At 48.9% G+C, this 14,694-nt stretch overlaps 1 protein-coding gene across 1 annotated transcript in view; it reads left to right on the top strand.

The window, feature by feature from the left end:
* VWF (von Willebrand factor) overlaps nt 1-14,694 on the top strand; it is a 153,050-nt gene that overhangs the window by 75,757 nt on the left and 62,599 nt on the right. The window contains exons 19-24 of the mRNA XM_014793926.2: nt 5,655-5,758; nt 7,005-7,143; nt 9,712-9,846; nt 11,463-11,609; nt 13,145-13,285; nt 13,480-13,593. Coding sequence (XP_014649412.2) covers nt 5,655-5,758; nt 7,005-7,143; nt 9,712-9,846; nt 11,463-11,609; nt 13,145-13,285; nt 13,480-13,593 — 780 coding nt within the window. The remainder of the gene's footprint in view (nt 1-5,654; nt 5,759-7,004; nt 7,144-9,711; nt 9,847-11,462; nt 11,610-13,144; nt 13,286-13,479; nt 13,594-14,694) is intronic.

Genomic DNA, 14,694 nt, shown 5'->3' on the forward strand with positions numbered 1-14,694 from the left:
CTTAAATATTAATAACCACGATAAATGTGTTATTGCCCCAAATCCCCAGTGGAGAGTGAGACCTCAAGCACAGGATGTGGACACACCGTTAGGAGCTCACTGGCATTCCTGAAGCCTTGGGCATCCTTCTGAGGACGGTCTTTGGTATCTGTCATATAGCGAGGTGTCTCTCACCTCGGCGGCTGGGGATTATGAACTTGAAAGCTCGTGGTGTGAGAGATTGGGTTATTTTCACAACTGCTTCATTACGATGCCGACTAACGTGCAAAGTGCTGAGGCCGGATTCGGCAGAGCAGAAAAGTCGAGGTGATTTATGAAGTGTGCAGTGTGCTGGCTGCTGCACGGGACACATGTTCTTGGCTACAACACAAAGAGAAAGGAGCTGGAAACACCCTGTTTGGGCCCCTCTGCCGGTGCAGACAGCCTACTCAGGGGGTTTCTCTGTTCAGCCTGCCCGTGGAAGTGGTGAAGTTGTGGCGTGGTACCGAGGGTTGGGGGAAGAGGTCAGGGATTCTGCATTCTGAGGACTTGAAGGGGGGAGGAAGTCGTTCTTTCCTGGGGGGCAGATCTGCTGAGAGCAGAAAGAGCCCCCGAGTAGGAGCAGGGGCCAAGGGCCAAGCGCTCAGTCCAGGCTGCTCTCCTTTCCAGCTCCGCACTCTTGTGCAATCATTCACTCTCTCTCTGGGCCTCAGTCGCCTCATCTGTAACATGGACACGTAATTCCTGTTCTGCCTGCATCACACGTTGGCTGAACGAGTTGTATGTGAAAGCACTTTGAAACAGAAAGTGCTATAGGATCGTAGGAATAGCTTTAATTGTCGTTTTCGTAAATAACCAAGGCTCATTCTCAGAGGCTGTGCCGATCCCCTCCTCCTCCTGTCCACAGGAGAGACCCGGGAAGGGCCCGTTTTCTTAAATTCCAGTCTGTTGTGGACCAAAGCTTTTGTAAATACAATAGAAATGAATGATCAGAAAAATGAAACAAAAAGCAATGACACACAAGATATGAGCCCCCCCCAATTTTAATTAAATACAGCAGACGTGATATATTGCTCAGTCAAATTGCTATACGATTTTCTAAACACCTACTCTCTTTTTCCATACTTATATCAGCCGGACCAGCATGTGGGGCAGCCCTGCTCTTGGTTGAAGACTTCCTTTCCTTTCTCAAGGCAGCTCTCGCTGTCCTTTGTGAGGCCAGCAGCACTTGTTTGAAAATGTTGGGGACAGTGAGGGAGTCCCTCTCTCTGCAGTTTGTTCCAGGCCTGGCATGTGCTGAGAGCAGAGGTTTTCTGGTCCACTCCACAAGTTGCAGACTCTACCTGCTCCTGCCACTGGTGCGAAGGTCTCCTTGCCTGGAACAAGGGGGTGGGGGTGCTTTTGATAAGTGCTCAACGCCAGCATAAGTCGTGGGTGGAGAAGCTGCATGGAGAAGGCACTGAATTGGAGTCCCATACTTCTTGGTTTGAATCCTGGCTCCCAACATTTGCTTCACTGAGTGGCAAGTCACTTAAAATCTTTGTGTCTTATTTTCCTCACATGTAAAATTGGGTTAGAAGGGTTGTCTGGAGGACTGGAGATAACAGTGGCAGGCATATGGAAGTTGCTTAGTAAGTGGTGGGTGAAAGACCACTGTTATAAGAAGTTCATAGAGGAAAACCACAAATCATATTAGGAACAGAGATGCAATAAGAAATTAGTACACCCTGGGAGCAATTTTTTGGACCTCAGGGTCCACATTTGAGACCCACTGGGTCAATAGAATGAGGGAGTTGCACTAGAAAACTTCCCAAGTCTTTTTCTAAAGTTCAAAAATTCTTGAGTGAACCTCTTGCCTTTAAGTTAGAATATTACTTGCTTCCACCACAAGGTGACAGCAAAGCACAGCCCACTGCCCCGCTCACACCTCATTCCAGCCACAGTCCCAATTCTCTCCAGGAGCATCACTGAGTGGCACAGTGAGAAGGAACCCTAAAGACGCACGATTTCAACCCTTTCTATCACACAGGAGACTGAGGAAGGAAAAGAATGAGAACCATTGAAGGCTACACAGTTACATATATACTGGACATCCTGGTCTCCTGTCTCCCAGACCAGGGCTCCTTCAGCCCCGTTTGTCTCCTTTTGGGAGGCTGGGCCACCAGGTGCTCTGGGGAAAATGTAGTACTACTGTCTGGAAGACGTTAACTCACCCTCTGAAATCTAGTGGTTACATTTCCCAAGCTAGTACCCAGTTCTGCTGGTAATAGGAAACCTCTTGGCAGCTGGGAAGTGTGTTCATTTCCCTGGTCTTTTGATGCTCAGTTTTCTCGCCGGCCCAGTATGAAGACTGAAAAGACTTTGGCACTGATTCCTGAAATCTAGAGCTTGGCCTGAGGGGCCCATCCAGAGTGGACCTCACATGGCATTGTAAAGCCTACAAGATGTAATTTTAAAAGGTCCAAGAAAGCCCTCCTATCTCCAAAATATCTCCTACACCTCCGACAATTTGTCACTGAATAAGGCTTACTGAAATATAGTAAGCATAAATTCATTTTGCTTAACAAGCACAAACTTTAAAAAAGCTTGCACCCTTATAAATCCTCGTAGGAAGTCATTCACACCTTAGCGTGAGTTATTTTATCAGATTCTTTCCTCCTAGCAAACATCTAGTTGAAATCAGCTGTGTGGAGCTGGGAGTCTTGATGGGGTGGGAGAATGAACAAAGGACATGGGAAGGCAAAAATGATTTTGGAGAACGGGTCGGTATGGTGTTCATGTCTTTTGGTGGGGGGAAGATGAAGCCCTTTCAGAAAAGAGTAACAAAACCAAATTTTTTCTACTTCGTAATTTTTCTTGGGGCTGACCAAGACCTAGTACCGTGTGTGTTCTCAGCGTGAGCCATTCTTACTCCAGCTGTCATGAGTTGATGAAGAATAGTGACAACTATTTCTGCCTGTTTTCTTCTGAAGTCTCTGAAGGACATTTGTCAACTTTACCTTATTGTCCTTCTGGTGTCACAAAGGGACAAACACTAGCAGAGATGGTTCTCTCCATTTTACACGCGAGGTGTAAGTGACTTGTCACAATATCCACTTAGGCACTGCTGTACTGGCCTACCCCACGTGTCTGACCAGGTCTCATCGAGATCCTGTTCCTCTCCTGCACTGTGCCTTTATCTTTTTGTCTCTGTGTGTTTCTTTAACGCTTTAGGCCTCTTTGGGTGTTTTTGGCTGGACTGGTGTTATTTGATCTTCTCTCCCGAGTCAGGAGCCTGCTGCTGAGGTGTGGCCTGGAAACCTCTCCTCTCCTTTTAAGGTTCTGCTTTGTCTTCCCTCCAGCTCTGACTTACGGATCTAATCCCAAGCCCCTGTTGTCTTTACAGCAGTCCTCATTCAACGTCAAGGTGCTATTTTAATAGTGTAATCCATCGGTTAGTAATCTCCTTTTGCTAAACTAAGTCTGGGCAGAGAGGAGCCATATGGTGTGTCAGTGAGAGTGAGAAGGAGGTGGCAGCATTGTCTCATTGCCAAGCTGGGATATGACTTGCACGTCCCCTGGGGGAGGCTGGGCTTCCTGGGACTCACCCTGGGCGAGGGGAGGGGCTGCCTGGGCCATGGGTGTGCGGGAGTTTTTCTCAGTGGGTTGAATATCCTGGAGAAAGGTAAAAACATCCAGCATGCAAACTAAGAGGCCTGGGAGCCCTTGACCCAGCTTGCTGAAGGCAACAGGGCAGCTCGTGTTCTGCTGAGGTGAGGGGAGGTGAGCAGGGCTCTGCTCCCTGGATCCATCCCCATGCATCCTGCACCACTTTCGTCTCACGTAATGTTTCCCGTAATGAGGCTGACTGTCTCCACTAACCGTAGGAGTGAGTGTTGGAGGGCAGGTCAAGCTTCCCCAGCAGACACGCCAGTCATTCTTAGAGTAGCCACCAGGTGGCAGGCCTGGGACTTAGAGCTTACAAAGCTTGACGGGATGTGGGAATGAACCGTGATTGTGACAGCCTTTGAAGCTCTGGTAGAGACATTCTTCACCCCCTCCCTGTTCCTACCACGCTGCCATCTTCCCTATTGGGAGCCTAAGCTCATTGTCTTCCTAGAACTGTGGTCCTAGGAGGTAAGAGCTGCCAAGAATGTGGCTGACCCGCATCTTCCTTGCTCTGTGCTCCCATTCTGCCCCATCACTGAGGCTTTAAGGACTCAGGAATATCCTGAGGTTGGGTGAAGATGGTGGCTAAGTAGTGGAGACTATTTTTCTGATCTCCTTCCAACACACACACACAGACACACACACAAACACATGCACACACACACGATTTTAACCTGTGGTCCTTGGCATGAAAGTCCTTTGTTCAGCCCAAGACTGCCCTATTCCCAGGGCTTTGTTGAGATCCAAGCCTTGTCTAGGCTTGTCTGGGGAGTGACTGGATCACACGGATCCTGAGCCATCCAGACCAGAAGCTTCTCACCGCTCAGGTAACTCTGGAACCAAAGTGCCATGGTCCCTTCACCTGGGGGTGACTCAGGGCTCTTTTAGACCACCCAACATTAGGCCACAGCAGAGCAGATGTCCCGTGCTGCCTCCTGGGGTTGGGACAGAGCAGATCTACATGTTGGGGTCAGAGTGGGTTTGGCCAGCTCTTCCTGAGCCCACGGGGGCCAATAGGTCTTCCGTCCCCTCTCCCCCAGCTCCTACAGACCTGAGGAATATAACATGCTCACATAGTAACTTCTTTGTGGGTGGACGACAGGGAAGCAGAGCACACCCCCCTGGATGGTGTGTCAGAATCTTGGGTGACGGGGTGTGGAGAGGGCATGTGAGGCTTGGAAAAGCCCAAGACACTCGTTTTGGTCCATCCCTGCCTATAACCAATATACAGCTCTCACCTCCAGGGTATTAAGTGCATTTTAATTTCATTAAATAGATTGTCCATTTTCTTCAATTATAAACAAAATATATGCTCATTGAAGAACATTTGGAAAAAAAATTTCCAAATTTAAAAAATTAAAAAAAAAAAATTTAAAAGGAAAATGAAATTCCCCACTCCCTTATCCCATTCTATCATCTGGAGGCTACTTCTATATTTCCTTCTAGTCTTTTTTTTGAAATAGATATATATATTTTTTTCATAATTGGGACCATAGGTATACACAGTTTTTTCCCCCTGTTTTAAAAATCAACAGCATAAGTATTTCTCACATCATTTAAGATTATTCCAAAGGGCGATTCTAATAGCTCCATGGGACACCATCAGGATTCCTTAATGAATTTAATCATTTTCCTATTGTTGAACACTTGGTTGTTTCCATTTTTTTTTTTTGCAATGATAAATAATTCTACGTGAACCTCTGTCCATAACTCTATATCCTTTGGAGAAATCATCTGCGTGGAATTACTGGACCCAAGGATATGAACATCTCGAGGGCTTCAGACACATGTTACCAAAGAGTCCTCACCAAGGTCCAGGTTACCCTGCCCCCAGTGGGGTATGAGGGCAGAAGGCAGTCACAGTGTCTCAGCTGATCTAGGGAGGGTTGGTATAGATGGGTGCCCATGTCTACCAAGCCCCACTCTGGGCGTGGCTTCCCCAGCCTGGCCTGTGGCTGAGGCTGTGTCCCAGCAGGGCTCTAGATCACTCGCTATGGCCCCTGAGACTTTTGGATTGCTTTCCTTAGGTCCGGCATGAAAACAGATGTGTGGCCCTGGAAAGGTGTCCCTGCTTCCATCAGGGCAGAGAGTACGCCCCTGGAGAGACGGTGAAGATCGACTGCAACACTTGGTGAGGCCTGGGAGGGGCTTTCCTGGCGATCCAGCCATTGGGGGTGGAGTGAGCGGAAGTGGGGACGCAGATCAAGATGCCGCGAGGGCTGACACGGCCACAGGACCTCTGGCACTTGCCTCCAGCACCTTCTCCTTTTGTCTGTGCCTCTGTTTGTCTGTCTGTGAAGTGGGGAGACTCTGTCATCACCTGTGCTCACCCCACAGAGACCCGCTCCTAGGGAGAAGTGTTTCTGTGCAGGGAGATCCTGGGGAAGTTGAGGACCTTGTCTGTATCTGTCATTGCACATGTGACCAAGCTGCCAAAGGGCGTGGAATTTGGAGCGTCCTTCTCTGGCCTTATACTCCCCCCTGAGCATATTGCAAATGTGCTTGTAATGGTGTTATTTGAAAAGCGACCTTGTGAGGGTGGCTGGTTTTCCTTCTTCCTTCTCCTTGGCCGTCCTTCCCATAGCCCTTGCTCTGCTCATTCACCCTGCCTTTGACTTCGGGGCTGTGCACAGGTTTAGGGAAAGGCCCATGTGGACAGAGGCAGGAAGGGCTGGGACCCGGAAGGTGCTCAGCTGTGTCTTGGGCCTGAGGTCTGAGCTTACCACCCCTGACGCACAGAGTGGGCTTCCTGATATCAGCTTTGGTTACGGGCTGGTGGGATGGGGCATGTGGCGGTCGGGAGATCACTATAGACTTAAACATATAGCTATGTATACACAAAACCTCTCCTGGCAGAAGTTCACAGTTGATCACTATTTTCCCGACTCAGAACTTTCCTGCCGTTCTGTCTTGTCTTTCTCATTAGCCTCAGAGTGTTTTCAACATCCATGTCTCTGTTTTGTAGAGACCCTGTGGCCACTCAGGCAACTTCCAGGAAGGAAGTTTTAGCGAATCCATAGCAAGTGGTCCATAGAGGATCTGGGCTCTTCCCCTGGCTGCCTGGATCACCTTGGACAATCCATTCCCTTCTTTGCTTCAGTTTCCATCTTGTAACTGAAGAGCAGTGTGGCTTCCCTCTCTCCTCCTGGGCCTCATGCTCTAAAGATGTGTCAATTCACAACTGCAGAGTTCCCCAATCCCCTCACTCTGTGAGGTCCAGGCTCCACAGGCCACAGATCTTCCACCTCTGGAGGCTTTCAGGAGGGCTGGCTGGCACCCCAGAGCATTCTATGTTCCTTCGTTGTCTCCTCATTTCCTAGATGAGCCCCTCACACCCAAGGTGCCCAACCTATCATCCTTCCCATTACTATTCCTAGTGTCTGTCGGGACCGCAAGTGGAACTGCACGGCCCACGTGTGTGATGCCACGTGCTCTGCCATCGGCATGGCGCACTACCTCACCTTCGACGGGCTCAAATACATGTTCCCCGGGGAGTGCCAGTACGTTCTGGTGCAGGTGAGAGTGAGGGAGAGGAGACGAGGGTTCTGTCTGTTTCTAGGAGGACCTGGGAGGTGCTGACTGCAATTTGGGGGCTCCTAGGTCAGATTCTGTTGTTCTCTCTGCAGAAAAACTCTGGGGGCTGGTTTCTACTGGAGTAATTTTCCACCCCCTTAAAGAAACGTCTCAAGAGGTAGGGGGCTTGAAACTCAGAGTAATTGTCCATTATCCTTCAGCTCACCTGGAGACTTATTAGAACAGGACAGAAGCTCATTTGTTCACTGGGATTGTGTGGGGGCAAGGCTACCATCAGCCTAAATTAGCACCAAAATGGATTTAGATAAAGGCATCCATTCCTTCTAGCAGACACAGCCTCAGTCAGGATGCATGGTGAGGAGTGGAGCCCAGGCTGGATTTCAGCCCCCACTCACCCTCTCTGCTACTACCTTTGTGTGGGGCACAGCCCACGTGGCCTTATGCAGCGGCCCTGTGCAGGTAGATGGTTGAAATGACCCCTGGAGTTTGCTTCCCGCCCTATGATCCTGTTGCGTTCTCCACTATTTTCATTTCTAACCCTAGTGCAATTCAGTATGGGGAGGAGATGGGGGTGGGGGCACAGAAAAGTCATACTGCCCAGCAGGATGAGAAAGACCCCGGGAAATCCTAGCCAGTGAATGAGGGCACCAGCCCCTCTGCCTCTCTCTCCCCATGCATGGATTCCTGTAAATTTCTCTCGCTGGTTGATACCAAAATGGGTAAGCAAGGAGGTATGAGTGCTTTTCTCATGAGAAATGAGATGGCTTGGACTCTGTGAAGCTTTAAACAAACGTGGTCTGTCTCCATTCTTGGGAAGAGGAGGGATGGGGGCTTGGTGTGATCTGAAGGGAGGACCACAAACCCATAGGACCCTTAGCCCCCGTGAACTGCAGGGCCCTGTGAGTCAAGGATTGAGGGTGACTGAGCACGCACGCCTGCAGAGCATGCTGGGAGTGAGCAGCTGCACTAGGCAGCCTTGTGCAGAGAATGCTGGGAGTGAGCAGCCACACCAGGCAGCCGTGTGCAGAGCATGCTGGGAGTGAGCCCCTAAGCCTCCCCTTCCCACGCCCCAGTCTGGCCCCAGAGAGCCGTGCAGCATGTTGAGACGGGGCATGCATACCATGGAAATGGTTTTACCGACATCTGTAAACCTAGGTGGGGTGTATCCCTCTCTAGAGCTTTCCCACAGATCATATATGGAAGCCTGTCTTTTGATGATCTGTCTGTCTCCCAACCTTGGTAGCAAAAGACTGGACGACACTGGCTCTGGGGCTTAACCACTCAGCCAGTATATAAAGTTTGAGCAGCCAGAAAACATGACTAATTCAGTGCAATGAGAAGCAGCCGGTCAGATCGACTGCTCTCCAGCTCTTCCCCTGCCCAGGCAAAGCTTTCCCAAGTGGGCCAGTTTCAGAGAGTCTCCTTTCAAATGGTGCCCCTCTGTGGGTTGCTTGTTTTCGTTCCCCACAGCCCATTCCTGTTGTCCCTTCTGATACTTTGTTCCCTCCCCTTTCTCCCTTCCTCCTTTGAGAGGTATTATCAAGACTTATCTGTTCTCTTTCAGAAAAATCTCAGCTGGTGACAAGAATAATTTACAAAGCACTTGCACCTTTGTTCCATCTTTTAACCTTCACAATCCCATTAACCCAATACCAACCCATTTCACCTAACAATCCCGTTAAGTTGGTGGATCCCATTTTACAGAGGGGCAGATTATGTGTGTTGTGTGTATGTATGTTTGTATGTGTCTGTGTGTGTGTGTGAACATAAGTGTGTGTGTCTGTGTATGTGTCTTGTGTGTGTGTGTGTGGAGGATCAGAGAGGTAACTGACTTAATGTTATTCAATAGTGGCAGAACCAAGGCCACACAGGTTTTCTAAGTTGAGTGTTTTTTTTTTTCCTATCACACCACAGTAATAGCCACCACGAGGAGGTATTTGTCAGAAACGTGTCCTCTTTTGCTTAATTTTCTATGGAACTGACCATTAAGGACCAGCATTCCCTCATCCTCTATTCCCAAGATGGTAGCTCAGGACTGGTGCTGTTGTTTCAAAGGACCTTTGGTTACATTTCTGGGCCAGCAGTCCAGCAGTCTGGACATTCAACTGGAATTTAGAGCCACAAGTGCCATGTGTCAAACTGTCCTAGTTACCTGGGTGAGACTCAGAACTAACAAGCTCTAGGTGGGGGCCTTTAGGCTGATATCTCCATCAAAGCACTGCACATGCTACTTTCCCTCTCCCTCTCCCGCCCTCTCTACCTTGTGTGCATTACCACCCTTGCCCACTGACTGTAGACACCTGGATCATATGGAATGGTGAGGATGACACACCTGAGGGAGTTTACCTGAGAGTGTCCCCCCCTCCTCCCTCCCTCTCTCTCTCACACACACACACACACACGCACACACACACGCACACACACATGCATGGACATGGTAACATCCTATAAAACATGCTCTTCAAAGGCCTGAGATGACGAGATGCCAATATTCTGATCTTCGGAGAGGTAGTAGGGATAATATTTCTCTCCTGGCACCCCTTCCCCCAGGATTACTGTGGCAGTAACTCTGGAACCTTCCGGATCCTGGTGGCAAACGAGGGGTGCATCTACCCCTCAGTGAAATGCAAGAAGCGGGTCACCATCCTGGTGGAAGAAGGAGAGATTGAACTGTTGAATGGAGAGGTGAGTACCAGCCTCATCCCCTCCACTCTCACATCCCTTTGTTCTTCTGTCAGCCGATTATGAGCACGTATCAAGCATTCATTTAAAACTTGTGTGGGTGGAATTGGTGCAGCCATTAAAGAGCATGAGGTAGAGCTGTATCATCCAACCTTGACATGGTCTATGAGGAGAACAAGTTGCAGATGGATATGGTGTGATCCCATTTTAGTAAAATAAAGTTCAGAGATATGTGTGGAGAAGACATGTAGCTGTCTGCATAAGCACAGGAAGAGTCAGTGCTTACCTCTGGAGGGCGGAGTGGAGGTTGAAGGGCAGGAGGACTTTCCCTTTTACATATGTATGCATATATAGAAAATACATACATGTAAAATATATATTATATACACATATATAAATATCTATGTATATTGGGAAGTGATGGTATTTTGGGGGGTTTTTACTTTCTTGTATGTTTTTCAGTTCTTTTCAGATTAATCTTTTTAAAAGAGCTGAAAAGAGAAGTAAAGAGGTTCAGTCCCTGTGTACCAAGAGCTTATGAAGTGGTTCTCGGAAGGGTACACAGAACCACCTGGGAGATATTGTTTAAGATGTTGATATCAGGGTCCCCCCTGAGATTCTGACTCAGTAGGTCTAGGTGGGGTCCAGGAATCTGCATTTAAAGTGGCAGATAGTCCGTAGACCATAGTTTTGGTTCCACTGGTCTGACTACATCTAGTGCCAGAGAGACCCAGGGTTTGGGCTCAAGCCTGTCCTGATATCTTCATCTCGTTCCATGGCCTCAGCCTGTATCCCTGCCTTCTTGCAAATACCCACCACTGATATCAGGGAACAGGAGGTGAATTCTCCTCCATTATGGAAGAAAACTGTTCAGCAAGTGTGTCCTATCGACTGTGGGTCAGCAGCGTCAACTCCATTTCAAAGGACAGCTCTACTTAGGACAGGTGACAATAGTGATGTTAAATAGGAGGTGTGCACATATATTAGCTCTACATGTTGTATGTCACCAAGGAGAGGACCTTTACAAAGCAGTGACAGGGTCTCAGCATCAGCTCAATGTTACAAATTAGGCCGTCAGCCAAGCATGCTGAGACGGGCTCTGGTGAGGTGAAGTGAGCCCCTCAGCCTCTCTGTCCTCTGGGCAGCGACTCTGGGGAGTGGGACATGGGGGAAGGAAAGGAGTCTCGTGCTCATTTTCATAAAGGGATACATTTTTAAATCAATTGCCTAGAGGTGCTTAAAATCATTGCCACGTTAAAAACCTTTCTAGGGGACCACATGTATTTAATGACCAAGTGTCAAAAAAATTCTTTTTGTGAAGTGATGAATGACCTTCTGCTAGTTGGTTTCATTGCATTTTTAATCTCATAATTACGATTTTGCTGCCACATCTATTATTGTTCCTTAGTCATAGGATTCTTGGACGGCGGTAGGCGAGATGGACATAGAAACATCCAGGCAGGGTGCTAGCCCTGAAGGGGCGAGATCTGACCGGCTGGGACAAACGACTTGTGGTTCTGGGGGGCTGTGGAGACAGGCATGGGTGTGGGGTAGAGGGAGGAGCTGGACACTCATGCGTGTCCTTCACCCCCCTGTTCTCACACTTTGTCCTCCTTCAGGTGAATGTGAAGAAGCCCGTGAGGGATGATACTCACTTTGAGGTGGTGGAGTCCGGCCGGTACATCATTCTGCTGCTAGGCAAAGCACTGTCTGTGGTCTGGGACCGCCACCTGGGCATCTCTGTGGTCCTGAAGCAGACATACCAGGTCAGTGGTGTTTCTGCACTTCCTCTTCATCTTGTCTGTGACTTGTTGTTTGGACCTTCTTCAGCTTCCTGAATAGCAACACACTGCCTCTGCCCTCTGTCTTGGGGGAGGGTGGGTGGTCATCTAGTCTAGCCTTCTCCCCTCACACATACGATCATGGACTCAAGGTTTAGAGTTAGTCTTGGCCGTTTCACCCTTCTCACTCTGACTCCTCCTGTGCCCCTTAGAAGACCCCATGGTTACACTGGGCCTACCTAGATGATCCAGGACAATCTTCTTATCTCGAGATCCTTAACTTCGTCACATCTGCAAAGTTCCTTTTGCCATGTATGGTAACATATTCATGGTTCTAGGGATCAGGACATGGACATCTTTGGGGGACCAAGGTTTTGCCTACCACAACCCTAGTGGAGATCATATCCTGTGGGGATATTATTTGATTGGTCTGATGAGACCTGTCTGAAGAGGTGACGTATGAACAGAGTCTTCAGGGAAGGGAGGGAGTGAGCCGTGTAAATATCTGGACGACAGAACGTAGGCAGATGGAATAGCATGTGCAAGGGCCCTAAGGTCGACAGTGTTTGGAGTGTTTGAGCAAGGAGACCAGTGTGGCTGGAGAAGAAGGACTTGGGGTGAATGGTAGTTAACCAGGGCAGGAAGAGGGCAGAGGCTATCCCATGCGGGATGTTAGGCCATGTAAAGGTCTTTGGCCTTTTGTCCAACTGTGAGAACATTCTTCTTACGTTTCCCAATAACTTAGATCCATTGTACCAAACCAAATTCTCCCTAGTGAAGCAAAATAGAGTAAATCACATCTCTTTATCCCAAGACACGGTTCCAATATGTCATAAGAGCATAGTACCTTTTCTTTTCCAGGCCAAATATTTCCAGTTCTTCCCATAGTTTCTATGTGACGGTTTCCATTCATTCAGTAATCACTTGTTCAGGACTTGTTGTATACTGTACACCACAGTAGGTGAACACAGAGATGAATAAGATATTATGTCAGCCCTGGTGGCATTCATTATATAGCAGAATCCTGGCTAGCCTGCTCTGAACAGGCTGCAGTTCTCCAGGTAAGGGACTCCCCTGTCCATAGTAAAGTGGGACCATAAGGTCCCCTCCTTGGGCCTCTACATTCAACACTGATGTAGTGTTGAACCACCTCCTCTCTCTACTCAGACTCTTACTGGGAAGGTGATGGTTTATACTGGAGATTCCAGGGCCAAGACTGCCTAATTTCCACCTCAGCCCTTGGCCAACTATGTCACATGGGCAGGTTCCCTCTCTTTGTGAATGACCTTTGTTTCCTTAACTTTAAAATGAGATCAGTGAGGAAGCCTGAGAAAAGGCCGTGGAAGGGCAAGGCTTTGCTGATCACCCTGGTCTCTTCCTGGGTCTCTATCCCTCTCCCCTACCCATCCTCCTCTTCATCAGATGAGCCTAGCCTCCTTCGCTCCTGGAACCCTCCTTTCCCTGAATCAGAGAGTTTTCCCTGAGGTTGGCAATGCTCATGCTCTCCACTTGTCCATCAGGAGCAGGTGTGTGGCCTCTGTGGGAATTTTGATGGCATCCAGAACAATGACTTCACCAGCAGCAGCCTCCAAGTGGAGGAGAACCCTGTGGACTTTGGGAATTCCTGGAAAGTGAGCCCGCAGTGTGCTGACACCAGGAAAGTACGTCTGGGGTCTCTGTATGGACTGAGCCTGAGGGGCCTGCTTCCTGGAATGTCACCCCATCTCATCAGGGTCAGAGGGTGGGTGGTGAGTGCCATGAACTGCAGTGGGGCAAGGCTTGGGAAGGGGGTCTCTTGGGTCCTTCTGGTTGACTGTCTTTTGGTTCATCTGTGTACTCTTGCCCTGGTCCCCAGGTTCCGCTAGACTCATCCCCTGCCTCCTGCCACAACAACATCATGAAGCAGACGATAGTGGATTCCTCCTGTAGGATCCTCACCAGTGACGTTTTCCAGGACTGCAACAAGCTGGTGAGGCCCACCAGGGTAACTGAGGCAGAAGAGGCTAACTGAGGCTCAGGGCTGGCCCAGGGGCTTGGGCACTCAGACCGTGAGCCTCTACTTGTGGACACTACCTTAGAAATGATCTGCATCAAGTCACCTCTTTACTCTCTTGGCTTCAGGCTGGGAAACAAAAAGGATAATCGACAAGCAAGCGATTCCTGGCAAATCATTTTCCTTCTGGGCAGGGCATAGCTCTTCAGGGCATCTGCCAGTGCTTCTCTCCTGGCCTCAGTCTTAGGGTTTGTTCCCCCACAAATTATCTTCTCTCCAACACTAGAGGCCAGGGATGTCATTTTCCCGTGACACGCTATGTGTCTGGACCTGAGCACCCCCACCCCCTGCTCACAAAACCTTTTAGCTCCTAGTTGTTGTCTCACAGAAACTCTTTTCTGGCCTTAATTCCAGTGATTCTGAGCTCTCATTTTATGGCTTCTTTTTGTGTCTTTATCTCAAATGGTGATAAGGAATTCCACAAAGTTAAATGTAGTTTTCTCTCTGTCTCTATACGAATGTATGTACACACACATGTATTCGGGGCTATGTGCAGGTATGTGTGTGTGTATGTGCATATGTACACACACAGCCATGTACACACACTTGCTGCTCTGTGCACCACCAGTGTGGGAGTGACTGGTTGAATACGTATCTCAGCTCTCTTTCTATCCATCCAATGATTTTTAGTCCCTGATGACTCCAAAGGATACTTAGGATTCCCTGGTTTGGTGGAAACCCTGGGCATCTGAGTTGGAAGAGTGAAGACAGTGCGAGGAGTCAGGGGAACTGGGATCATTGGAATGTCTTAGAAACAATGACCCATGTAATGTCTGAATTTGTTCCTATCACAACTACCCCGAAAAAGGCCAGTGTGTGTAGTGGCATATTTGGAGGCGAGGGAAGGTGGGAAGTGGTTACTGTGATCGAACATGGATGGTGGGTGGGCAACCCCTCCATGCGGATTGGGGTCAGAGTCCAGGAGTCCCCAGGCTGTCCTACTGTCCAGCGTACTAGCCCCATAGCACCTCAGTGAGGCAACTGGAGGGGTCTTGGTGTATTTCCTCCTTCTCTTTG

This window comes from Ceratotherium simum, chromosome 17 (assembly GCF_057802395.1).
Source record: "Ceratotherium simum simum isolate JZ-2026a chromosome 17, ASM5780239v1, whole genome shotgun sequence".
Classification (NCBI taxonomy): Eukaryota; Metazoa; Chordata; class Mammalia; order Perissodactyla; family Rhinocerotidae; genus Ceratotherium; species Ceratotherium simum.